The sequence below is a fragment of the Gambusia affinis genome, linkage group LG22 (assembly GCF_019740435.1).
Source record: "Gambusia affinis linkage group LG22, SWU_Gaff_1.0, whole genome shotgun sequence".
In the NCBI taxonomy this organism is placed as follows: Eukaryota; Metazoa; Chordata; class Actinopteri; order Cyprinodontiformes; family Poeciliidae; genus Gambusia; species Gambusia affinis.
The window spans coordinates 3014313-3042044 of NC_057889.1; the positions used below are offsets into that span (position 1 = coordinate 3014313).

General features: G+C 36.9%; 1 protein-coding gene across 20 annotated transcripts in view; it reads right to left on the bottom strand.

The window, feature by feature from the left end:
- Positions 1-27732, bottom strand: part of afdna (afadin, adherens junction formation factor a) — a 102717-nt gene that overhangs the window by 51479 nt on the left and 23506 nt on the right. For 12 of the 20 annotated variants that reach the window (XR_006369598.1, XR_006369597.1, XM_044106451.1 and 9 more), the window contains exons 2-14: positions 19542-19737; positions 19355-19467; positions 18763-18920; positions 18489-18649; positions 16460-16617; positions 15387-15471; positions 13945-14082; positions 12060-12104; positions 10926-11020; positions 9457-9707; positions 2733-2802; positions 1678-1748; positions 1514-1581 (exon numbers count right to left, since the gene is read on the bottom strand). Coding sequence is in view for 18 of the 20 variants with exons in the window: in XM_044106451.1 (XP_043962386.1) it covers positions 1514-1581; positions 1678-1748; positions 2733-2802; positions 9457-9707; positions 10926-11020; positions 12060-12104; positions 13945-14082; positions 15387-15471; positions 16460-16617; positions 18489-18649; positions 18763-18920; positions 19355-19467; positions 19542-19737 (1609 nt within the window). In the remaining 2 variants the exon portion in view is untranslated. The remainder of the gene's footprint in view (positions 1-1513; positions 1582-1677; positions 1749-2732; positions 2803-9456; positions 9708-10925; positions 11021-12059; positions 12105-13944; positions 14083-15386; positions 15472-16459; positions 16618-18488; positions 18650-18762; positions 18921-19354; positions 19468-19541; positions 19738-27732) is intronic. The other 8 variants (XM_044106447.1, XM_044106446.1, XM_044106434.1 and 5 more) reach the window with 5 other exon arrangements.

Consider the following 27732-nt stretch of genomic DNA (forward strand, 5'->3'; position numbering starts at 1 on the left):
AAAAACCTGCTTTTAGCTCCGTTTGGGACTACAAGACCAAAACACCGACATTAAAAAAGGCAAATATAAATTAGAGCCATAAAATATATATATACACACAAAACTTAAAACCGTTAATCATCCTTCCCATTGTTTTATAAAGCACAGGAAACCTTTATTGCTCTCAAATCATGTAATAATTGATTCAGGTCACCAAGGTGACTGTTGCTGTTTGTCATCATAAAGTTCATCTAGTTGGAGAATACTGACAGATTATGCAGCTTCCGTCAGTGAGAAACATCCACAGATCCCATTAAATCAATAACTGCTCTCTGAATGATCCTCCTACACGTTTAGCCTCTATAATTAGCTTCGGCTGCAGCTTGTTTTTCCAGGCAAATCAAGGAGAGACGGTTTGACTGCATCTGACTGCATGTTTAGCTTCCCTTCCATCCACCACATGCATACAATTTGCTTAAAAGGACTGGCATCAAGTAGTTACAGTGGGGTAAATAACTGAGTAACATTTTGACAGCTAAATTATTGGATGTAGCCTAGCTTAACGGTGGTGAGTAACAAACTGAATGGTTATGTGGAAAAAGGTGAGGCTTGGACATCTCTAGGACTCACTACTGTGAAGTAAGTTATTCTGGAAACAATTTTTAGATTCTTCAATGAAAACATCTCACCAAGTGTTGTTGGTCTAATTGATTATGTAAATATCTTAATACACTTGTAATAAGACAAAATCTACAAGTTTTTAGCAAGAAATGGGAGCTTGTTTGAGTCAATAATTCCTTAAAACTAAGGAATAATCTACTAGGTACACTGGCAGATTATTTCATTTTCCGCCATGTTGTAGGTAAAATAATCAGTCAGTGAAAATAGTACTTTTCATCAATATTATAGAATTATTGACTTAAAACACACTCCTATAGTTTAATCGTCAGGGTAAGATAATCGATTACTAAAATAACAGTTTGTTGCTGCCCTACCTAATATCAATGAAATTATCATACTTATAACATTGAAAGGGAAATAATCCAGTTACTTTTAAGGAATTAAACTTAAAATAAGATCTTATATCTTGAAGAAGAGTTACTTCTAAGTTGGTTTTGCTTTCTCAAGTGTAATAAGATATTATGCACTAGAAACTAGACTAAAAGCACTTGAAAAGATTTAGTTTTTTGCAGTGAAAGTGATATTTTCTTAGCTAACATATTATATACATTTACTCTTTGCCTTCTTCCTGTTTCTGTCTCACAGAAGTCTCTTTGGAGTGGGTAGGGAGGAGATTTGTTTATGTTTGTGTACATTTTGGGGGTAGAAAGCTTGAGATTTTGATCAAATTTCATCAAAACTTAAAATGAAAGGCTTTCTGACTGAAATAATCCACTCTTTTTAATTATGAACTGTGGAACTGGAGGCAAAAATGCTTTGTGGTAAACAGACATTAACCCTTCAGAAAGGGCAGACTGGCATTGACTGGAAAAGGCTCAATAGTTTCCAGTTATTGACCACCAGAGATGCTCACAGTTTTCTCTGAAGTCGATGCTGGCTGGAAGAGTCAGCTCCGTCCTGTCTGCAGAAAGATCCTGGGATCTGGTGAGACGGATGGACAGCAGTGTGAGAAAACCTCTGGAAGATTTTAAACTTTAACGGATTAAAGTCAGAGAAGGAGGCAAGATGGCGTCTGACCTGCTGTCCTGCTGCTCTCCTCGGATCATGGGTTTCACCATGCCTCTCTCCATCTCCAGTTTCCCTGAGCTCTGCAAACAAAGAACAACAACTTCAGCAGGATTTTACTTTAAGAGAACAAAAAAAAGGAAAAAAGAGACACTTTGAGAAGGTGTAAAAATTTAAAAATTAATATTTAGAACTCTATAAATCTACATTATTCTACCTATAAATCACATATGGAGCTCAAAATCAGACAGTTTAATTCTTACTGTAATAATAAACCTTAAACTCAACCAAATGACAGAAATGGTACTAACTTTTAAAAGGAATTCAGGTTGATTTTAGAGCTGCAACTAACAATTATTTTTACGATTAATCGATTATTCTGACGAGTAATCTCATTTTGAACAAAAACGGCCGACTCCGTTTTATACGATATCAGCAATACGTTAAAATATGCAAATAAATAATTCAACTCCTTTTTAAAATAAACATTTTATTGCCTTTATTACTAAATTAGTTGACGATCATTTCAATAATCAATTAATCATGAATAAGCTGATTAATCGTTTCAGCCCTAGTTGATATTTGTCAATTCTGAGGAGATAATTGATAGAAGAGTAAATTACATTTTGAATTTTGACGTTGAGGAACGTCCAGCTGGTGATGGAGGTAAAAATGTGCAGCTTTAGGTTAAAATGAACGAGATCAATTTTGATTATTTTCCGATTATTTTCCTCCAGTAGATGCGCAGAAGATCAGTCTGTCAATTCCTATAATAATGTTTTCTGCTTGCTTACACTTTTCTTTAAACAAGTACTTAAATTCAAAATAAGTAAAATATTGTCATACTCACTTTCTGCTTTATTAAAACGTAACTTTTCACCTTCCAGTAAAGATAGTTATTTCAAACATCATCATCTCCGTAATATGCATCAAATAAACGGGATCTTTACCACAAATGCAACATAATTAAAGGATTGCATCAACTGTGCATAAGTTTAAGTATAATTAACAAAAATGTCAGTGCTTTCATTTCAGTGAAACATCAGGAATAAACAAATGTTTGGTACCTTGCTGGTGGGCAGGGGCGCTCCACTGAGGACGTCTCCGCGGAGGTCAAAGGTTGTCTCTGGTACGCTCCTGCAGACGGCACACAAACATTCAACAGAACCACGTCAGACTTGATCCAGAGGCCATATTTACTTCTCCAACTCATGCTCAGGAAGAAGAGAGCTGCATCTGAGGGGCAGGAGAGGAATAACTCCCTGATATGTAAACAGACACTTATATAACGGACTAATTAAGAATAAAACACCCATGCCAAGTGTCTAAGAGAGCGACTAGCTGACCCAGTCTGTGTTTGACATCTATTGAGAGCAACAGAAGTCGGGTTCAAACACAGCAGAACATTTCCACTCTGTTATTGACAGAAAGGTCTAACAACACAGCAGGCGGTACAAATAGGCTAAACCAATCACAGCGTGACAACAGAAACAAACCAGGAATTAATTGGTTTATCTGAAAGGTTTCCCAACAATATAAAGCTCTAATCAGGGGCTTACACACACGTTTTGCCTCCTGCTAATCTGGCTTCTGGAATAAAATGATTCAACTGACGCTTTCATCCTCATACGAGACGAGAAACTGGAACAGTCAGAGTAAATATCCGCAGTGAAGCAGGTTTTACATCAAAATTGATTTAATGGGTGATAAAAGGTGTATTTGGTCCAGGGTCTTTTTTCTTAAACATCTTCCTACGTGCATCGAGGAAAACCCAGAATTAGGGCTGCAATTAACAATTACTTTAGTAATTGATTTATCTATCAATTATTATGACAATTAATTGGATTTTTTTTTAATGGCACATTCTACACATTTTTCTTTCAACCATCTTTTATATACAATATTAGAAATACTTTAAAAGTTGCAAATAAACAAATAATTCTGTTTTAAGTAAGAAAATAAACATTTTATGCCCAAAATGCAATCACATGACATTTCTTTAGTGAAACTGAAACGGGTGAAGCTACAATTATGCTACTTGATGAGTTTTGGCAAAAACATATTTACATACACAAATATTATTTTAAATGCAAAATGTATATTTAGTTTTTATACAGTTTTGGACTAATTACTGCTCTGAATACGTTTGTTTTTTCAGCAAACAGCCTGTTTTTTAATCTACATATTCCAGGTAACAATTAATTGATTGCTAAATTAGTTAACATTTATTTCAGTAATCGATTAATGATGATTAATCAAATTAATTGTTTAAGCCCTACACAGAATGAATCAACAACTGTGGATCCAATTCTTGTTTGAGAATCCAAAATAAGAGAAGATATTACTGAAGTTGTATGTTGATTTATTAGCTCACATCAGGGTTTAATTTAAATTTAATTTAATTTTAATTGCTCCGTTCTTGTGTGACTTTAACTGCAATGATGAACTTGCAAACAGTATTTGGATTATTAAATGGGTGAAATCTCACATCTTGGTTTTTAGTCATATTCAGATCAAAATACTCTTCAAAATGTTGCTTTTTTTATCACTTAATGAACCTCAGAGACATTATATAATAAAGAATAAAGAACTAAAAGACAATCTTGTGACTGCTGCAGTTGTGATACAAAAGACATGTGTTACTCGTTGGTGGAAAGCAAGAGCCAAACGTCGCTCCAGACTTCTGGGATCTTTAAACGCTCCACTCTCTCCCTGATTGAAGCTAAACGCCACCACTGACACTCCGGTCTCAGTCAGAGAGCAGCAGATTAAAAGGTCCAAACACTCCTTTGCTACGCGGCCGTCTGTGCAGCTGCCAAAACCCGGCGCCAAGTACCTCACATCCCTAAAAAACTGCCAAATTGAGGCTGTAATCAGACTTAACATCTCAACGGGACGCTGCTTGGCCTGAAGAAGGTATCTGTGAGAGTTTGGACAGCCGCCCAGAGAACCACAGGGATCCACATCCACCACTTCACACACACACGCGCACACACACACACACACACACACACACACACACACACACACACACACACACACACACACACACTCCAGACGGAGTCACAGCTGCACAGAAACTATGGCTGCCGTTAATAAAAGTATCTCAGCTTTTTGCGTAAAACTCAACGATGATTGCAGATGATTTAGTTCTTGTCAGAGAGATTAAATGTGGAAAAAGGATCATTGTATTTGATTTAAACACGTCATTCAGATGTAGATTCACCACAAAAACAAAATCCTACCGAGAATTTTTGGTCTAGTTTCTACTACTAGAAATATGAGCTTGTTCTAATTCAGTAATTTCTTAACATTAATGGAAAAAGTTCTAGATCCATCAATATTAAGGAATTACTGACTAAAAACAAGCTCCGATTTCTTGTTGGAAGGTGACTTATAAGTTAGTTTTGTATTATTTTATGTGTATTAAGATATTTGAAGTAGAAAATATATCAAAAATACTTGGCCAGATTTTATGTTTTTGCTGAGCTGAATCATTTTCTGGTTTGTTTACCTCTGTTAAGGCTTATGAGATAAAAGTTACCAGGTGAGCTGGAGACATCAGATTCAGACTCTGAGATCCCAAAAAGAAAAAACCGACATGCTGTTTCCAAGAGTCCGCTTTTTCCAACTCCCAACAGAATTAAAATAATCTTAGACATGAAGGCAATATTTAAAATCCATCTACGCAGCAAATTTAGAGGGAAAACAGCCCGTTGATTCCCTCGGATCACATGTGCTACATAATCACAGCAGAGCGCCACATTGGGGGATTTGGGTGAAAAATGGAGGATCTGAAATGTCCCTCGGCATATTTGACCTTTTCTGTTGCATCTGAAAATGAAATATGATCCAGAAATGTGAGTATTTGGAATCACCATCAGGTCTGTCGTCCTTTTGTTGCCAAATGTCTCAAACTATGATTCGATCACCTGATCACCCACCACACTTATGAGAACAATAAGTTTCCATCAGAACTATGAAACCCCACCTAAATGGCTTCATTCTGAGTAACATTATTTAAACTGTCTTTTCTCTCCTACCATCACAAATGTAAACACATAATGGCTCCACTGCTCCACTGGGATTTGGCCAAATAAAATTGCCAGACCCAACGTTGTAGCGTTTGAAATTTCAACATGGCGACACTCACAATAAGCTAAAAACAGTCAATTTAAGCTTCACTTTATAGTTTGAGGCGCCACATGTAACATTAATTTTAGACTCACTTTTACATGTCTGTTTTGAGAAATAAACATGTTTCTGACACAGATTACAACTGCTGATGTGAGAAGCAGATATACTGAAACGTGACGTCATAACTGGGGGTGGTGGGAGTTGCTCCCAGTTTGCTACTGCACCAAAATCAAAATTTAACTCAATTAACTTCAAGGTTTTCTACAAATTTGTATCTAAAGTGCCAAGTGACGTAAATTAAACGAACAGAAACAAGAATCATTTTCTAATGTTTTCATTCCTCCACAAATTGAATTAAATGTCAAACTTCCTGCCATATAAAAGTGTGTGTGTGTGCAGAAGGATCTTTCATTCATAAAGCAGCGCAGGAGGAGGAACCTGTAGAGACGTTTGTCTTTGTTGGCGTCAAACCAAGCATACCTGACAGAGGAGAGCCAGCAACAAGGAAGGGTGACACATAAATGCAGGTTTGCATATTTTCAAAATCATGTAAATGAAGACACAAAAATATGTTTCTTTTTGATGCTGTCAACATTATTTAATTACAAAAATTGTAATACGTCAGATAAAAGAAGACAAAAAGAAACAGCTGGTTCAGGAAATAAGCATGTAGTTGTAACTAAATGCCAAAAACAAAAGAAAAAAACTCCATCCCAGCAGATCTTAAAGCCCTTAGACAGAAACCAGGTTTAATTTTCTCTTTCAACATGGAAAGTAATCCAACAGGTTCCAATTCCAGCTCACTATACTGATTACTTCTTCCTCCACGCCTGTAAGAGCTAATGGAAATCACCTGACGGGAGGTTTGAGGCTGGAGTGTAAATATTAACTCAACAGTCACACTGGGAGGAACACATCTAGATATAAATATACATCCAACTCTTCAGATGAGCCTGAAAAACTGAATTAATGTTCATCTTGAAATGAAGTTCATTACTTCTGACATCTTTAAGGGGACTTTATAAATTAAAATGACTAGAACTGAGCTATAATTTATACTTCATCCCCTGGAATCGTCTAAAATAAAGAGGGAAAAGGTTACTCACACTCTCTCTCGCCTTCTCCAACTGTTACCAGGTGTTGACACCATTAAATAGCTATAAAGTGGATATTTCCAAGGCGACGATCATGTTGAAGTCGCTTCTGCTGTGATCTGCGGCGCTCTGAGTTTCATTGTGAAAGTGCAGCGAGCGGGAGGCCCCACCCAACAGCATGCTGATCAGATTAGAGGGCAGCTTGTTGCCATAACCCCAGACCTCTGCTCTTCCTCTGCCTCTCATTCCCTCCACACTGCAAAAACAGAATCTCACCAAGTACTTTTAGTCTAGTTTCTACTTCAAATATCTTAGTACATCTTGGAATAAAACTAAACTAACTTATGGGTAACTTTTCAGCAAGATGTAGGTTGTTTTAAGTAAATATTTCCTTATCATCTAGCAAGATTAATCGTCATTAATTGTGTTTAATCTATTATTGAAATAATCCTCAGCTAATTTAATAATCGATTAATCATTAACTGGAGAATTCAAACTGAAATAAATTAACATATTCAGGGCAGTAATTAAGCCAAAACCGTACAAAAAATATATACACTTATGTCTGTAAATATGTTTTTGCCAAAACTCCTGAAGTGTCAGTTCATATTTATTAGAGGAATGCTACATTTAGGGAATAACATTTAATTTTTTTATTTAATAAATGGATTGAACTATTTATTTATTTGCATCCTTTAATGCGTTTCCAATATTTTATTTAAATAAAAATACATAAGTGATCAAATAAATAGACTGTAAAATATCCAGTTAGAGATGAACTAAGAATCAGAATGTGTAAACGTTATGCTTGACAGACTCTCATAAATAAGATCTGATCTTTTCTCTATTCAGTGAATGCACCAGAACCAGATGCTAACTGGCTGCTATAAAGTTACCAACCAGATGCACCAGAACCAGATGCTAACTGGCTGCTATAAAGTTAGCAACCAGACGCACCAGAACCAGATGCTAACTGGCTGCTATAAAGTTAGCAACCAGATGCACCAGAACCAGATGCTAACTGGCTGCTATAAAGTTACCAACCAGATGCACCAGAACCAGATGCTAACTGGCTGCTATAAAGTTAGCAACCAGATGCACCAGAACCAGATGCTAACTGGCTGCTATAAAGTTAGCAACCAGATGCACCAGAACCAGATGCTAACTGGCTGCTATAAAGTTAGCAACCAGACGCACCAGAACCAGATGCTAACTGGCTGCTATAAAGTTAGCAACCAGATGCACCAGAACCAGATGCTAACTGGTTGCTATAAAGTTAGCAACCAGACGCACCAGAACCAGATGCTAACTGGCTGCTATAAAGTTAGCAACCAGAAGCACCAGAACCAGATGCTAACTGGCTGCTATAAAGTTAGCAACCAGACGCACCAGAACCAGATGCTAACTGGCTGCTATAAAGTTAGCAACCAGATGCACCAGAACCAGATGCTAACTGGCTGCTATAAAGTTAGCAACCAGATGCACCAGAACCAGATGCTAACTGGCTGCTATAAAGTTAGCAACCAGATGCACCAGAACCAGATGCTAACTGGTTGCTATAAAGTTAGCAACCAGACGCACCAGAACCAGATGCTAACTGGCTGCTATAAAGTTAGCAACCAGATGCACCAGAACCAGATGCTAACTGGCTGCTATAAAGTTAGCAACCAGACGCACCAGAACCAGATGCTAACTGGCTGCTATAAAGTTAGCAACCAGATGCACCAGAACCAGATGCTAACTGGTTGCTATAAAGTTAGCAACCAGACGCACCAGAACCAGATGCTAACTGGCTGCTATAAAGTTAGCAACCAGACGCACCAGAACCAGATGCTAACTGGCTGCTATAAAGTTAGCAACCAGATGCACCAGAACCAGATGCTAACTGTAGCATCCGGTTATGGTGCATATTAACTATGTGTTAAAAAAAATAGTTAATTTTGTAGCAAATTACTTTCTGGTCAAATAAAAGACCTGTAGAACAGTGTTTCCCAACCCTGGTCCTCAAGGCTCACTGCCCTGCATGTTTTAGGTATTTCCTTGCTTCAGTGCAGCTGATTTCTCAGTGCAGCTGATTTCAATTGATGACTGATTAACAGGCGTTTGTTGAACTGCAATCAGTTGAATCAGGCACATTAAAGCAGGGAAACCTCTAAAACATGTAGGACAGTGTGCCTTGAGGACCAGGGTTGGGAAACACTGCTGTAGAATGTGCATATCTTTTATCCCATTAATCGATTAACAATCTGAGTAATCGATAGAAGAATCGATTACTAAAATAATCATTATTGTAGCTCTACCTAATATTGATGAAAAAGTATCAATTACACTGGCCGATCATCACACTTACAACATGGAAAAGTAATCTACTAACTTTTTAAGGGACTATTTCTTGCTGAAAAGTTGCTTTTCAGTTAGTTTTATTTTATTTATAGTGTAGAAAAATGTTTACACTAGAAACTAAACCAAAAGTTCTTGGTAAGATCTTTTGTTTTGCAGTGCACGCCCTGCCTCTTCTCCTCTTTCTCATCTCCTAACCTCATGTTCGTCTCTCGCTCACCCGGATTTGTGTCGGCTCCTCATGGCGGCGTTCGGGTCCCTCTTCCCTCCCTGGTCGACCATGGGGTCCACGAACTTGAAGACGTGCGCAGAGCCAAACTGCAGCGTGGATCCGGATCGCAGCACAGTGGTCTCTGTGATGCGCTGGCCGTCCACGAAGGTGTCGGCGTCGTGGCCGTGCGGCGTCACCGTCACCATGCCTTCGCTGTGCATCAGGTTGCAGTGGTGAGGCAGGATCCCCGGGCCGAGCAGCTGCAGAAATGCACACGCATCAAGAACAGAAGCAGAAGAAGAAACATGCGGCAGCTCTGAAGTCGATTTAATCTGATGGACCAGATGGTTTGCTAAACAGAACCACCTGGAAACAAACAAGTTTGCTGTTCTGTTTCAAATATATCAGCCTTTCATTAAACACAAATTTTATTTCTGCCGTTATTGAGATTTAAAAAACAATAGTAAATTACTGCAACAAGAAAAAACCAAAAAGTATCTTTCTCTTCAAGTTTTTTTTGTTAAATACCTAAAGAAAGACATTTTGCTGACAAAATATCAAACATTTTATCTAATTTTCAGTGCAAATATCAGAGCAACTGAAATAAATCTAACTTTCAAATAACTTTTCAGCAAGATATCAGAGCTTGTATAAGACAGAAATTGTTGAATATTGATTTAAAAGTACAAGTTTCACTGACAAATTATTTAACTTAATACATTTTCTCCCATATTATAAGTGAAAAAAAATCTGTTAGTGCAACTAAAGCTTCATCAATATTCAAATATCAACTTAAAACAAGTTCTTCTATCTTGCTGAAAAGTTACTAAGTTAGTTTTGTCTTATTTCAAGTGTCCCGAGTTATTTGCACAAAAACTAAACCAAACCAAAATTACTTGGTAAGATTTTTTTTTGCAGTGTTTACATTGTAAAATCATTTTTATTAACTTTCCTTTATAGTCACCAGAATGAGAAAAATATTAATGTTTTGATAAATACACAATGCGTTTAGCATGCCAAAGAAAATAAAACTAATTGTGGGCAAAAGATAATAAAAATACTTAAAAACCTAAATGAAACAAACTGCTGCGGTTCAACAGAACTTTACTTTAACAAAATGTTTTCCAAACATTATGTCCAAAACTAAGAATATTGTTTTAATATTAAAAGTAATCCTCCTTTTGAAAATGTGCAACGATCAACACCAAAATGTTTGGTATAAAATTTTTTCACCTGTGTCAATAAATTTACTGGTAGAACCGTAAACGAACGACATGGCATTCCCTACTCTACAATAATAAAGTTCTTTCTAAACATTTTTAACAGAACAAGTGTGAAAGGTGCTGATTAAAAAGTTGATCCTCTTCAAAACAACCCAATAAACCACAAATCATACCAATAATTATAATAATGTTTGCACGAAATGCTGGGGGCGTTAAAAGGTCAAAGTTCAGCAGGTCTGGGTTATGTGAGCTCACCTGGATGGCTCCGTCCTCGGTGCAATCCGAGCCGACCTCAGTGATGCTGTGCTGAAGCCGGTACAGCTTCGGTTTGTCTCTGGAGTCGGAGCCGTCTGGAAGCACAGAAGCTCTCAGGTTTAGCGCTGATCAAACCTCAGCGGCACGTTCAGCAAACCGCATTTAATCCAAGAACTAATCCAAGAACAAATCATCAATCCAAAGTGATGTGAACAGATGTAAATGTGGAGAAGTTACTGGTAATTAGTAAGTAAAGTTTAGTAAAAGCAAAGCAGTGAAGGAAAAAGGTTAACATAACCGTATAGTAACGGATATCTGTTTCTTCTGTCTATGATCGCTTGTGATAAATCCTCCCAAACAAAGATAACTCAGATTCATAAAACAATAAAAAGCTGCAGTAATGCAACAAACTATTTAATGCAAAGTTATAAAAAAAACTTGCGCATTTATCTGTTTCAGCTAATAATTGCTTTAGCAACCGATTAATCGATTATTCTGACGATTAATTGGATAAAAAAAATTAACATTCTACAGATTTTTGATTTAACTACGTAAACCCTTTTTTACACAAAATTAGAAATACATTTAAGATGCAAATAAATAATTCAATTTCTTTATTAAATAAGAAAATAAACATTTCATTGCCACAAATGCAGTAACAGAGCATCCTTTAACTAATTCTGAACCAGGCGGAGATAAAGCTTCCACTTGAGGAGTTTTGGCTAAAACATTTCAACAGACAAAAGTGATTTTATCTTAAATGTAAAATGAATATTTTTTTGTGCACCTTTGGTCTAATTACTGCTCTAAATACGTTTGGTTTTTTTTTAGCAAATGCCCTTTTTTGAGTCCAGTTAATGATTAATCAATGACCAAATTAGGTACCGGTTATTTGAATAATTGATTAATCATGATAGATCCAATTAATCGTTTCAGCCTTAGACTCAAAAAACCTACAATGATTCGCATATAACATTTTTACTCCTTATTCGTAGTTGCATATGGATATCTGATTTAATCACTATTTATATATACTAGAATCACTTATTCCCCATTTTTAAGGGAATGTGTTTGCACACAGAGCAGAACAATCCCAGCAGCCGGGACAAAAAGGAAGTACGGTGCAGATTTTACCTTCTTGGTGCCGATAGGCGTAGTAGGCATAGTGATTCCCTCGGCCTACAGCAGGCAGGCAGGCAGGCAGGCAGGTAAGAGGCAGAAGGACACGTGCACAGGCCAAACACACATAATTACACACACACACACACACCCAGGCAACCAAAACATGCCATGAGAAAGTGGGAAAGAAAACAGACACATAGCAGAAGGTGAAAATGCAGCAAGGAGGAGAAATAATGCAGTAATAACTGGTTAACCCCAGAAAGCATTCAAAGCGCACTCAAAATCAATTCACACTGAAAATTATTCGGACACCAATTCCTTACAGCTACAAATGCCTCTTTCTTGTAACTCGAACAAATTTGCTAAATCCACAGAGTAAATAAAAGAAAAAAATAATGATAAAAAGTGCTGATTCTAGATTGTAAATGGAAACCAGTTGAAATTTGAGTTGGAAGATTAAAACTTTACAAACTAAGAGATTGGAAATTAGCCATAAAATTCTAACTAGCAATTTTCTGACAAATTTACTCCAAAAAACTATGGATGCACAATATATCGGCACCAACATCAGTATTGAGTGATTGTAGTTATTTAAACATTTCAGTATCGGCCCGATAAATAAAACTCGGCCAATATTAACCAGCCGATATTTATTTTAATTTTTTGTCATCTGTTTCCAGTCGAATATGTCACAGTAGAGAACTATACATAATATCAATAATATCGACTATGACAGCAATATTAATATCTGATATCGGCCCAAATTTTCATATCGGTACATCCCAACAAAAACCTCGGCATAAGTTCAATTTGAGACCAACTTCATCCAACATTACGTTAAATTTTGTTTTTTAGCAGCCGATATGAAAATTTGGGCCGATATCAATATCCGATGTGCTGCTATAGCAGATTACCAATATTTACCGAATTCATATACATATTCACCACCATTTCAACACCTTCGGAGAAAAAAAGGACCAGAAAAAGAAGGCAAAATGATAAAAAGAAATATTGGTTGTTTATATTGGCCTGGTTTTATTTGTTTGATAATTATGCCAAAAAAAAAAAAAAGACAAATATCGGCTGATACCAATGCTAGTGCTGCATCCCTAGTTTTTAGAGATGAATAAACTAATCTGGACTGCATTACTTTATAACAAACATAAAAGCTTTTTCATTACATCAGCTGACATGGTCATCAGCTATTAATGCACAGAAATAAAAATAACTTTCACACACTCGCACACAGCCAGGCCTGGCAGCAATAAATCCATCACCAGACCAGTTTGTAATCCCACTGCCAGAGACCAGTAAAACCCTGCAGTCAGTATGAAGTAGATGTGTTAGTTTTCTCCTGAATCAGGGCGCCAGGTTACCCAGAAACTCACCACCCAGAACCAGGCAGGTGGAAGTCTCTGGGTCAGCTTTGGGTCAGGGAAGTTAATGATGTGGGAGGATGAGGGTTATCAGAAGCACAGAGAGCGGAGGGGGATCAGTAGCGAGAGACAAGCTGTTAGGGCAGAAAGTAATCAGGGAAGGGTCACCAAAAATGACCAGAAAGGATCTTTTAATAACTGTTAGGTTTAACATCAATCCAGGATTTTATGACAAAACTTACCTTTCACATTCCTACAAATAAATCCCAATATATTCGGTTTTTCCTTCTACTTCAGTTTATACAATTTCAAGTAATTTGTCTTCTTTGCGAGTAAATATGGCTAAAATGACTCGCCTCTTAACTAAACCTACAGGAAACGTAGCTCGGTTGCGCTGCCACCTGCTGTCCGGATTCTGTCATAACAAGATAAGAATCGTCCCCTGAAGCTCCTGGTCATTTTCCTGCTGCTACAGTCGCAGATAATATAAAAATAATAAATTAAACATGTTGTGGTCGTACCTGGACTCAACTCCACCAGATAAGGCAGTTTCTCTGGCAGCATGGAGCCATCTTTCCCTCTTAGCCCCTTGTCGTCCTTCCTCCCCTTCCTGGGCTGGTAATCCGGAGGTCTCTTCTTCAGCTGGAACACCATCGCTCCTGATGCCATAAAGATACGCAACTTTTACAAAAACTTGATAGAGTAAAATAAAAAAATAATACTCAATTGGTTCAAATATAACAAATTTATTTCAGCAGGTGATTTCTTATCAAAGAGGACAAAAGTCACATACGGGGTACCGCAAGGCTCAATCCTAAGACTCCTTAAATAATATCAATATGCTCCACTGGCTCAGGTTAGAACAGAAAATAAAATTTCCCTTTGAAGCACTTTGAACTGCCTTGTTGCTGAAATGTGATTTACAAAAAAACGTGAGTCAATTATGTTTATGTGGAGCAATTTCTTCTTCATTTTTTTCAATTCACTCACAAAAGTCTTCAAGCCTAAACCACCTGCTAAAACTAACTCCATACACTGCAAAAACACTAAATATTACAAAGTATTTTTGGTCTAGTTTCTAGTGCAAATACATTAGTTCTCTTGAAATAAGAAAATTAACTTGCAAGTAAATAATTTCTTAATATTAATGAGATAGTACTTGTTATATCGGCAGGTTATTTCACTTGAGATTTAAGGAATTACTGACTTACAATGAGCTCTTATATTTTGCTGAAAAGTTACTTGTAAATTAGTTTTGTCTTAATTCAAGTTTACTAAGATATTTGCACCAGAAACTAGACTGAAAATATTTGGTAAGAATTTGTGTTTTTCCAGGCTCATCATCTCAGTTTAGATTTAAGTCCAAACTTTGACTAGGCCACTAAATAAGGGTGCACTGATTACAAGCCAGACCTGGCGAGCCTTAGAACCTGAACCTTTTCAGAACCTGAACCTTTTCAGAACCTGAACCTTTTCAGAACCTTCATCCTACTTCCTGTTTCCCTTTATGTGATTCCTGGTTCTACATGTCTGGCACTAATCCGCCCTGAATGTGGCTATTTAACCAATCCAAAAAATAAAAAATTGTTAATGACAATTGAGTTATGATCTTACAATAGAAGCAATTGGACTTTGACACTGGCTGGTTGGTTTGGACACCTTTGTCCCCTTAATAAATAAAAATATCTTTTGAAAACTTATTTCTCAATTCCCTCAGGTTGTTTGCATTTGGTATTAAAATTCGTTTGTTTCAAGTGGTTTGTTTAAAGGTTCTAAATCAAGTTCTGACAGAACAAAATGACAAAGGATACGATTTGGCAAAATGACTCATTTGCATCTGCAAAGCAGAAATATACATTCAGAGTAATAAAAAGCTGTAATGGCAGCTCTGGAGCAGAAGGGGGCAGCAGTAATCAAAAGACAGAGAAGACAGCAGGAAGTGAATCCAGTTGGGTTTTTTTACCTCTGTCTGCAGGCCAGTCCCTGAGGATCTGCAGAGGACAGTCCAGATCATCCAGGATCACCTCCTTACCCGTCTTTTCCTCCTGCTGCAAACATCCACACAAATAAAAGTTAAAACAAGTTAAACCAGATCAAAGACACTTCTAATATGTTTACGAAGATTTTATTCACACTAAAACATGTTTGAGTTGAAATGTTAAGCTTTTAATTGATTAAATTAAAGCTGAATAGGGATACAAATTAATTTTAAGGATTTTAGATAAACGGCATTGATGACAACGTAGTAACTAGTAACTTTTACTTTTGGAAAAATTTACATCTAGAAGTACTTTTACTATGCTGTACTTTTTACTTGAGTAATTGATTAATGAGTTATCACTACTCTTACTCCAGGAAAGTTTCTGAATATTGAAGTACAGGCTTGTTTGTTCCAAAAATTCACCATATACAGACAAAACCTGCAATCTTATTAAAGTTCTGAAAGTTTTATAATGAAAGAAACTGAAATGGATTTTTTTTATTACTATTTTAAAAATATTACTTGTATAAATTATTTTTATTTTGGTTCTGAAAATACCAAAATGTCTGCATAACTAGGCCTGTTACAATAACATTTTGCTGGATGATAAATTGTCCCAGAAATGACAGCGAATAATAATAATAATATTGTTATTTTGAGACCATTTTTGTGTAAATTATAACACTGGTATAATAATGCAAGTTATCAAAAATCAACACACTTATTTTATAAAGAAAACTAAACACAGAAAGTGGAAAATATTTTTAAAAAATGAGACGAAAATAAAAAAAAAGCACACACAACCATAAATGAAATGAATTATCAAGTTTCTAAACAAAATTGGTCTTTAAAAAATATGAATGAAATTATTGAGCTCATTTTAATTTATTATGAGATTAATTAGTTTGTCTGATTATGTAATTTTTAAAGATTAAATGATTGATGTTTTGTTCAGTTTTTCCCAAATACTTTTACTTGTAGTACTGCTTTTACTTTACTAAAACCATTAAACAGGACTTGTTTGTAATGGTTTGGTGCAGCGGTTGGGTTTTTACCCGGGCTATGCAGTACTCCCGGGGGTTCTCCTTCTCCAGCCCGTACTTCTCCAGCGCCTCCACCACAGCGAAGTCGGCCGTGTCTCTGGTGGACATCAGGATGGTCTTGTAGGGGATGTTGGGCTTCAGGCTGTCGGCGTAAATCTTCAAAGTTCCCCCTGCAGACAGCAGAGCATTTGTTGCATTCAGATGAAGAACAGGGCAGAACAGCAAATCAATAACATTGGACACGTGATCAATATCAATTGGTAATACGTCTGACGGAATACTCAATAATTTCACAGAACTCCGATCCAGAACCGCATAGCATTCTAGCCAAGCTAGGTTGGTGGAATCAACTAACGCATTCGTTCTTTTGTTGCCTAGCAACTCACTCATTCTTTGGTTACCTAGCAACCACCTGCAGCAGCAGTTTCAGATATCACCACAGTGCCTTGTAACCATGTCAAAGTAAAACAACAGAATGAAATATATATATATATTTATGACAAAAACTAATCAATAATTATCTAAATCGACTGATATGGTAAATTTTTCAGCCATGTCACCAAGCTTCAAAACCAAAAGCATTTGAAGTGGGAGAAGGCAGAGGACGTCGATTTGTTTCCACATATTATCTGTTTCATACTAAACTATCACAACATACTGCAGCTTTAATAAAGGGAACTTCACAGTTCCCCAAAATTACTTAGTACAGGTAAATTTTTCTAGTGTCTAAACAGGTAATTACTGAGAGTAAATGTTCAAAAGTTATAATTTATTCAGTCATTGCAAAAGTTGGCCTTAGAGGCACACGCCCAGTTTTCAAAAAAACTAATTAAATTCAAAAATACTTTATTAATTCCCAAAAGGGAATTTAAATGTTGTTTTAACTCGTATAATCAAAGTTTCTTCAAAGTGCTGTAGACGGTAAGAATCCCCTTTAGCACTCTGTATTAGCTACAGCTTTATAAGGAATTAGGTAAAAATTGTGTTAAAAAGTGTTTCAGAAATATTCCAGAGATATTTTTAGAAGCTGTATTTTCTGCAGAGGAGAGTTTCTGCCTCACCAGCTGTCCGGACTGCGGACAGACAGTGGTTAGAGCCGTTTCCAGAGCCGCTTCACTCATCCTTCCATCTGTCTGTCTGGCGCAGCGATTAGGTAATGCCTGAGTCACAAACCCAACCAGTCAGCATGTTTGTGCCATTCACTCAACATGCCTCTCAGTGTGTGTAAACATGTCGGCGTGAGACTTTCTAACAACATATGGCACTCCTGGGGTTCAGTTACAGCCATGTCAAAAGATCAATGCAGACTACAACAACAAACATGGCTTCACTATCACTAAAACCTGCAGAATGAGACGCAACAGAACCGAGTCAGCGCATGAACACAAACTGCTACTGAAAACCATCGGCTTAAAACTTTAATTTAAACCTTTCTGCAGATCCTGATGAGAGACCAAAGCAGCAGCAGCAGCGACCTGTGATGTTCAGGTCACTCTGCAGATTAACTCTGGAATCACATGAGACTCAACTCCAGCAAAACAAAGATTTATTCTAAAGCTTTATGCTTTTGTTATGAAAATACAACAGCAACTTCTCTTTTTTTAGCTTTGTTTATAGATGACCAATGGGTCATCTAAATCGGGTTGGAGCCAAATAATCAGTGAGTCATATCAAAACAGAGAGGAAACATGCTAACATTAACCTAGCATTTCAGCAAACTATACTTGATACAGAGAAAAAGAGAAACACTTCACCATGTTTAGTTTTCAAGGATGTACAATGATTCAATGAAGGAACTAATAACTATAAATGTGCATTTTTTAGAGACAGATTGGTTGGGAAAATAACACTTTAAAAAATCCAGACTACTCTCTGCCAAATATCTGATCCAGAAATGAATCTGAACAACTTTGAAACAACTTTAGAGACTTAAAAACTTTTCAAATTATTGAGACCCTTTGACCTCCCGTAATAAAAACATCTGAAGTTTTTTCCTGCTTTCCTCTGTATTCTGAGTCAGAGACCCAAATGTTTAACATACCCGACTCTGGCCTTCCATCGCTGCTCATAAACTCCTGCATCCGTTTCTCCAGTTTCTGCTGCCGCCTCCTCTTCATCACCACCTCCGGGTTGGAAATCGTCCTGGTGAAGCTGGTTTCTGGCATATCCTTATAAACCTCCGCCGCCAGACGGTTGTTCTCCCTAAATCACCAAAATATACAGAAAGAGGAGGATGTGGATAAAAAAAAATAAAAAATACAGGAGACGGAACAGACAGGTCAAAGGTCAAGCAGTGTGCAGCCAGTTTGGTTTACCCGTCCTCGCGGCTCAGAATCTGTTCATCTCCATCTGGGATTCGAGCAAACTCCTTCTCCCTCTTCTTCTTTTCTTTCTTCTCCTTCTTGGACAAAGTCCTTTTGAAGTTCTGTATCACTCCGTCTTTCTCCTTCTCTGGTCCGTTACTCTGACTCTTCTGGCGAGAATCAGACAAAAAGTAAATCACAGCAAAAATGTTTCTGCAAAAACAAACCAGCTTAGGAAGGAATCAAACCTCAGAGAGAAAGGAAAAAAGAAATAGAGCAGGAGGATTTCGGACTGACAGAGGTAGGGCGGAGTGGACGGATGGACAGACAGACTGATGCACAAATGGACAGAAGGCCAAATAGAGATGGGTGAGTGGACAAAGGGACGGATAAATGTATGGACAGACAGAACAGTGAGATTCAGAGTGATGCAGAGTGAAGCGGTGTGATGCAGAGTGATGCAGAGTGATGCAGAGTGAAGCAGTGTGATGCAGAGTGAAGCAGTGTGATGCAGAGTGAAGCGGTGTGATGCAGAGTGATGCGGTGTGATGCAGAGTGATGCGGTGTGATGCAGAGTGATGCGGTGCGGCGCTCTGCGTCTCACCTTAGGCAGGACGTCGTTCTCGTTCTTCAGGACGAAGCGTCCCTCCCTGTCGTCTTTGTTCCAGTTGAGCTGAACCACCAGCGGCTTCTCATCCAAGTCCAGCTGGCGCTCTTCTGAAACACAAAGCCAGCAGTTCATGCAGCAGTCAGCTGACTGGGCCGAGAGCCGCGCGGCCCACAGGACTCACCGCCGCTGACGTGGACCTCGTACAGCGAGTACTTGGGAGACGACAGCATCCTCATGTCCGGCCTGAACTTCTCCGCCAACGTCTCGATGACGTCCTGCGTCGTCGCTGTGCTGGAGACCCGGATGCATTTTGTGGCGAAGTTCCCGGCCACCCGGTCCTGGAAGTAGAACCGCATCACGCCATGGAACTCCAGGTCCTTTTCAGGAAAAACACAGAACAAACACAGCGTCCATTATGCGTTTATTTAGGCTGGAAACTGCAAAAACACGAGCAGAATTTACAACAATTGTGTTTATATGCAACAATGAAAGAAAAAAGTAAACCGGCAGATAAAATAAACCTAAACTGCTGTTAATGTCAAACTGTGCTGCAAGATAACAAATAACAATTATGGAAGATTTTTATTGAAAAAAAAAAAAAAAAGTTTAGAATGTAGAAAATATGAAAAAAGTGAAGATGTTTTTCAAAGCCTTTTCAAAGTCATTGTTTGATTTCTGTCACATGTAAAAGGAATTATTGTACCCAATCAACAATAAACGAAGCATGTAATACTTTAATTAAACAAATAAAATAGTCAGAAACACATATGCATTATTACAGATTCAAAACTTAAAAAGGCTTTTGCATGTTTGACTTAAATAAATTTAGCTCATTTTTGTAAATTATTTTTCTACCACAATTATTTTGTCTAATTTGTTTAATTTTAACGTCCAATTTGAGTCGAAACAAAACAAAAATAAAAAAAACTGGGCCAGACACAATCATTCCAGGGGCCGCAAATAGTCCCTGGGCCACATTTTGGAAACTCACATTTATGTGTGGACTGTGATTGTTGACTTTTTCAGATAAGTTTCCTTTTTTAATTCAACTCTTTATTGTAGGACTGGGTTTCTTAGATTTACAGTAGAATTTGAGACCAAAAGTAGAAAAGTCTTGAAGTGAATTGGAAAAAAGCCAAACTTTTATTACAGAGAATTTAAAGTTAAATTGTTTCAAATTAAATCTCTTGGGTTCGTTTTGAGAGGAAATCTTCATTTACCCCATAATTGGAAGCAAATGACAGTAATTTCCAGAAAAAGCCCACTTCCTCCCTGACCTGTAAATCGAATCAATTAACTCCAGTTCAACTTTATTATCTCGTCTTCTCCCCCTTCTGGTTTGCGCCGCTTGTTATAGGAAATCTATTCTTCAGGCAAACACACGGATGGAAGCTCAAACACGGCCGTTCGTTTCCTAAAACGATGGAGCAGAAAAGCCTGAAACGTAAACACGTCGTTGTTTCCTGATGCAGCTGGAGCGCACAGCAGTAAAAATAACACTTTCAACAGTCCTGTTTCATCACAGAGGACACCAGAATCATCTCTCAAATTCCCAGCATTCCGTTCTCCTTATGCGAGCGTTATCTGGTATCGAAAACCAAAGAAAAACAGATCTGAGCAAGAAAATAAATGATTTTGCAGGTTTGTTGCATGAAGTAAGTCTGAAAGAATTTAAAGAGGAAATAACCTGAATTTACAGGAAACCAGGAAGTCAGCTGAGGACACATTTCCTCTGTCAGTGTTTGAATATTAAATTTAAAAACCCCACATCAGCATTTGAACAACCATATGAGGCAGGAGTGTCCAAAGTGCGGCCCAGAGGCCATTTGTGGCCGTTGGAAAAATTGTGTGGTCCACAATTCACAAATAGCACAGCTTTATGTGCTTAAAAGAAATTAAAATGAAAAGAGGCCGAAGACAAATTAAAATATCCTTTTGTCAACTACATTTGTGCTATCATTTTGATAGCACAAAACAGGGATGAAATAATTAACTTAATAATCCCCAACTAATTTAGTGATTGATTAATTAACTGAGTAATGAGTTAACTAAATTATACTAAAAAGGCCATTCTGCTGAAATTACAACACACTCGAAGCAGTAATAAAGCCAAAACTCTACAAACAAAATACACATTTCATTCTGTTTTAGGCAAAAGTAATAAAGTTTATTTAAAAAAAAAATAAAAAGAGTTCATGTGCAGATTTTAATGTATTTATAGTATTGTAAAAAAAACTTCAGTGGTTAAATGAGAAATCAGTCGCATGTGCCAATTTTTATGTGATTAATCAGCAGAAAAATCAGTTATCAGATAACTCAAATAATTGTTTGTTGCCTCCAGCAACTTTTACTTGAAAGCATGAAGGGGGGGCCCACCCATTTATGAAACCGGGCTAAATGAGAATGTTTAAAAAGAGAAAGACTTGGATCGTGTTCTTTTAGCCTAGCAAAAACCTGCAAACATCATCAAAACATTGCATATTTAGTTTGTTTATACAATTGAATCATTTTAGCTTTTTTCAAACCAAAAATACTAAAGTTTTGTGGCCCATGGCTACTTTTGGCTTCAATACAAAAAGTTTGGACACCCTGAACTAACATGAGACGGGAGAGTTATGGAGTCAGAGATATTCAGAAACTGAGAAAAAAAACAAAACTCAAAAAGACACAAGAAAAGGCAGGAAACTGAGAGGGATGTTTACTTTTTTTTTTTTATACACAGCAACACTTTCTTTCCCTCGTTTGTTTGCTGGAGTGGAAACGCTGAGCGCAGTTTCGATCGGCGGCGACGGGTGGAGTCAGGAATGTGTGTTTCTGTGTGTTGTGATTTACTGCTGGAATGTGGGTCATCGCGGGTTGCCGTTGTCAAGCTTGCGTAACCGTTAGTAACTGTTACTGTGGAGACACTAGCCTTCTTGGTTTCAAACAAAGCCAGGCTCAGAGAAAAAGAGAGAAGTGGATAATTAACACAGCGGTCAGCAGGACCGCAGTCACAACGGCCCAGTCCAAACACACGCGCAGTTCAAGTTCAATGCAGAAGCATCACTGCTGCATTTAATGTGTCCAACTCAACTCTGAACACCAGACGGCAACCAAAAAAAATTTGCAAAATGCTACAAAACGCCAGCTGCTGCTCTTCTTTACAACTGATGCTAGCTCTGTTAGCGCCAGGCTACTCATTAAAACTTTTGAGCTTCATTGAAGAAGCAAGACCTTAATAATTTTATACTTAATAAGCAAACAGGGTTCAAGTTAACCTCTTACCCTGCAAAAATACAAAATCTTTACAAGTGGTTTCTAGTGCAAATATCTTAGTACATTTGAAAGATAAAATTAACTTACAAGTAAATTTCAGCAAGAAATGACAGCTTGTTTTAAGACAATAATTTCTTAATAGTGATTTTAAAAGGACTAGTTCCATTGGCAGATTATTTCACTTGTAACGAGACATTTTCCCTTGAAATAATCTGCCAGTTGAACTAGTACTTTTAAAATCAATATTAAGAAATTGTTGACTTCAAACAAGCTCCTGTCTTGATGAAAATTTGCTTCCAAGTTAATTTTGTCTTATTTCAAGTGAACTAAGATATGTGCACTAGAAACTAGACCAAAATTACTTGGTGATATTTTGTGTTTTTGCAGTGCAAAGCTGCTCAAAATGACATGCCAAAAGTTAATTTTATATATCTCAGGGATTGAAATATTATCAAAATGAAGCTAAAACTAGAAATCTAATAATAATAACCTATATTACTGATAAGACTCTCAATTGAGTAAAATATTTAATCAGATTAAAAACAATTCTTCTTGTAGGAATGGTTCCCTGGTCCAGCGCTGCCTTTTGCTGCAATTCAACCAATTAAAATCAGAGAAATTATCTTTTTTGTAGCAGAAAGCAGGTAATGTAGATTCATAGTACTCAACAACAACTAAAGGAAACCTAATCTACTTCATATGCATACAGTAGCAAACCTGACGTATCTTATTTCCTAGTTCTTGGGTGCACCACCCCTTTCTGATGCAGCCCAATCCAATTAAACTCAGTCACAGAGTAAAGACTCAGATCCAATTACATAATACGGTCAAATCCAGTCATCAAGTAATGCTAATTGTTATAGGACAATTTAAGGAAGTCCTGATGTTTGCATCAACTTTGTAGAATTGACTCATCAACAAACAAGTTTACTCAAGTTCACTGGAACACACACACACACACACACACACACACACACACACACCCACTCAACTGCTATTGGCCCAGAGCTGCATTCTTGTACCCTGCATGCATGTTTGCATGCCTCTGTGCAATATTCCCCATTCCTGAACAACCAAAGACAAGAGCTGTGGCTATTAAATAAAAAAATTTAAAAAAAATCAAGGCTTGAACTTTTCATTTTGGATTTTTGTTAAAATGCACAGAAAGACCAAAATAAAAAGAACAACAATGATTTAATTTACTTTTAAGTTGTTTGATTGGGACAATGCATATTGTCATTTCTGTTCTCCCTGTATAATGTTCACTTTGTTTTGCTTATTACTTATTTTAGTACTAATGGAGCCTTGCAACATAATTTTGCTGTATATTTATATTTTAAATGTACAGTTGTCAATATCTCAAAACAAGGGTTATAAAAACAAGTTTAAAATTACTTAACTATGGTACACACACACACACACACACACACACACATACACACACACACACACACACACACACACAGTCTAAAAAGTTTAATCAATACAAACAAATACAAAACAAGGAAACTACAACACAATTATAAAAAGCAGAAGTAGTAATTAAAACTAAATCTGCATATTTTTTGATTATCTTTATCACATTAACTATGTTATTAATTATAAGATACATCCAGAAGTAGAATATCTTCACAACAGAAAACAAAAGATAAAAAGTAATCTATTCCGCCATGGAACTGACTTTTTACTTCTTTTTTTTACTTAAATCTCAAAATATCCTGAATGAAGATGTTTTTATCCTCCTGCTGCATACATGAAATAATTTTTTCCTAATTATGCACACATATTCATCTGTAATCTGAGCAAATGAACCAACTTGGAGTAATTACTGTAAGTCAGAGCGCTGCAGGGCTCTGTGCTGCATCTTAATCCCTCATCTCCACCGCGTAAAGCAAAGACGTTCACACACAATGACTGATAGTTCACGCTAAACCTGCGAGCTTCAGAGACAGAACTATTTATGATCCAGAAAGAAAGTAGGTCAAGTCTGCAGATAACTGCTATCCGGCAGATTTAAAGTGTGTCTAAGCTGGAAGTTGACATGCAGAGATGTTTGTGACTTCTACTATCAGAGTGTTTAATGATTAACAACATGGTTGCAGTCAATGCAACATTTCTCTGACGAAAACATGAAGGAGATTTTCTAGCAGAATACGCAGGACTGAAGATATTTCAGCTTATCTGATAAGAAAAAGACCAGGACACTGGAAATGTGAATCTTTCAGTGTCTAATGATACAACTCCAATTTTTAGGCTCATGATTTGATTCAGAAGCCATTTTTAATTCTGAGACCAATTTTTCTATTCAAATAAAACTATAGACTCTATTTAAATTATGTGACCGACAAGAAACAAAAGACTGTAAACAAATATAAAATTTACCAAGAAACTAGACCAAAATTAGTTGGAAGGATTTTGTGTTTTTACACTGAGAGGAAAACAACCAAACAGGCTAACTGATAAGAACTTCTTCATTTAAACTGCATTTATGTTTTGTGATGACCTGATGAGTTGGTCGTCTTAATAAACCTGTTTTTATGGCACTACGAGTGTTCCAGGAGTTATTATTGCCTCTCTGCACACACCCCAGAAACATCTGGATTTAGTTAGTAGCTTAGGAAGCAGATTCGCAAATATGACCAATTTCACACACAACTAATCTAAAATCATTCTAGAACTGTACGAGTTCTAGCTAATAAACTGGTTACAATCTTTTTTTGGGGAAAAAAAAATCTGTTAATTTTGTGAGCAGCAGGGCCTCATTTTGCTACATTTGGCAAAATCTCTGCCTACATTTTGTGTGTGCAGCTGGCAAAACTGTAATTCACACAGGGCGTATTATATTGCTGGTTTTGCAAAAGTGTGAGGTTTATAAAACAAAAACAACTTTCTTTTCTCAGTTTTGTTCATGAACCATAATGACATGTTACAAACCAAATCTATATCAAAAAGTCATATCAAAACAGAGCGCAATAAGGCTAGCATTAGCCTAGCGACTCAAATGTTATCTGAATGAAAACTCTGGAGCCGACTGCTTTTTAGAGTCACTGGTGAGGAAATGGGACAATCACCATACTGTTTTACAACACGTGATGATAATGGAGTGAGGTTCTTTATTTCACTGTAATCAGGTATGGAAGCCAGCATGAGACATAAATAATATTGATCATTACTTTTGTAAATAATAGCTTATTTAAGGAATATAACTGAACTACAAAGATGGCATACTGTTTTGTTTATTTGGATAACTTCTCTAAATATACAAATTAACAGTCCTACTATAAAGCTCTATACATTCAAACTTAGTCAAATACTGAAAAAACTATGAAATATAACTATATTTTGGGGTTAAAATCTATAAGTTGGTGAGGAATAAGTTTTGTTTCTATCATAACATTCGTAGGATCAACAACTCTGTATTTTAATGGACTCTGTTCAGTCTGAGCAGTAGTAACAAAAACACTGAAGATCCTCCTTCATGTGCTGCATGTTTTCATTTCAAAAAGCTCCAACACACACACACATATTTTTATCTCTTTCATTTCAGCTCAGGAATGCTGTACGCCCAGTTGTAAAAGTTACACTAAACACAAGTGGATTAAATGTAAAATGTCTGCCAGACTCAGACAAAAGAACCGCTGTGGCGAGGAAATCCGCTTTAAACAGACAACCTTAATTCCACCCATGAAGCTTTCTGGAAAAAAAACCCTCCAGGTCAAAGTTCTCCAACAGCAGAGGTCAAAGGTCAGGTCTCGGTTTGTATGAGAAAGTGAGTTGATTTCACACACTGGCCAACTGAAACCGGTTCCACCTGCTGCTCATCCCTCACCCAGTTTAGGTTTATGGGCAGAAACAGTTCAACCTTATGGACAATAAGTCTCTACTTTTAAACGAGAAAATGTTTATAGACTTCATGGAAGATGGATATTGATTTCATATCAGGGTGAACTTGAGTTTAAAAGAGTGATTTTATTCAACTTAGAGGAACCTAGAGTGTTTTCAGGCGTAATTAACCCAACTACTCAGAGAGAAACAGATTTATCTTCTGCTGACAGATTATGAACTCAAAGGCAAACAAAATAATGAAAAATTAATGATTCCTAACAGTTTGATGCAAGTTTGCTGGACAAAACCTACAGGGGAGATTACATTTTGCAACAAGACAAAGTAATCCATGCTGATTGTGTTTTACATGACAATTTTTAGCAATGGCATCGTCAAAATGATCATAATATTGGAATGAAGACTAGAATAAATCAATTTTCTAGTTATTAATGGTCAGAGGCAATTCAAAACACATTTTTAGCCTTGATTTAAAGGAACTCAGTTTTTCAGATTTTTGGATGTTTATTGCTGGTTAGAAGCTGAAGCCGTTTGGTTCTTGTTCTGCAGAGTAAACCAGAACCAGAACACCTGACTGGTCTCGAAAGTTGATACAACAACAACAACGTGTTTTGGTGCCAAGCCGTTAAGTGATTTATGAACTAAGGAAAGTGTCTTAAATGTAATTATTTTAGATTAGAACTGTGAAGACGCTGTTTCAGTAATCAATGTGACTAAAGATAAACACATGGATGAGTTTCTCTAGATCTTGCTGAGACATTAGTCCTCTGATCCTGGAGATGTTCTTCAGGTGAAAGAAGGCCGACTTTGTAACTGTCTTTATGTGGCTCTGAATGTTAAGGTCAGAGTTCATCACTACACCCAGATTTCAGGCCTGATCGCTGGTTGATCTAACTGTGACTTTAAATTGTTCTTCTTTGTATGAAGGTAACTTCAGTTTTGTTTCTGTTTAGCTGGAGAAAGTTTTAGCCTCTTCATTCATTATGGGACGCAGTAAAATAAAGTAAAACAAAGGCTGTGCGTCTTTTCTGTAAAACATAAAGCCCTATGCAACTTTCAAGAAGTCTTCTCGAAATCATTCAGTTTACTTCTCAGATGGTTCAGCCTGAATAAAAACCCAGAAACTAACAATTTCAATAATTATTTTCTATCAGTTCAGAATATCTACTTCCTGTATTTACATTTGGTTCTCCCATTATGGATCAAGATCTCAATAAAATGAACGTTCGCACCTGGTTAAAGGTGAGAAGGTTCACCTTTAACCTTTAAGAAAT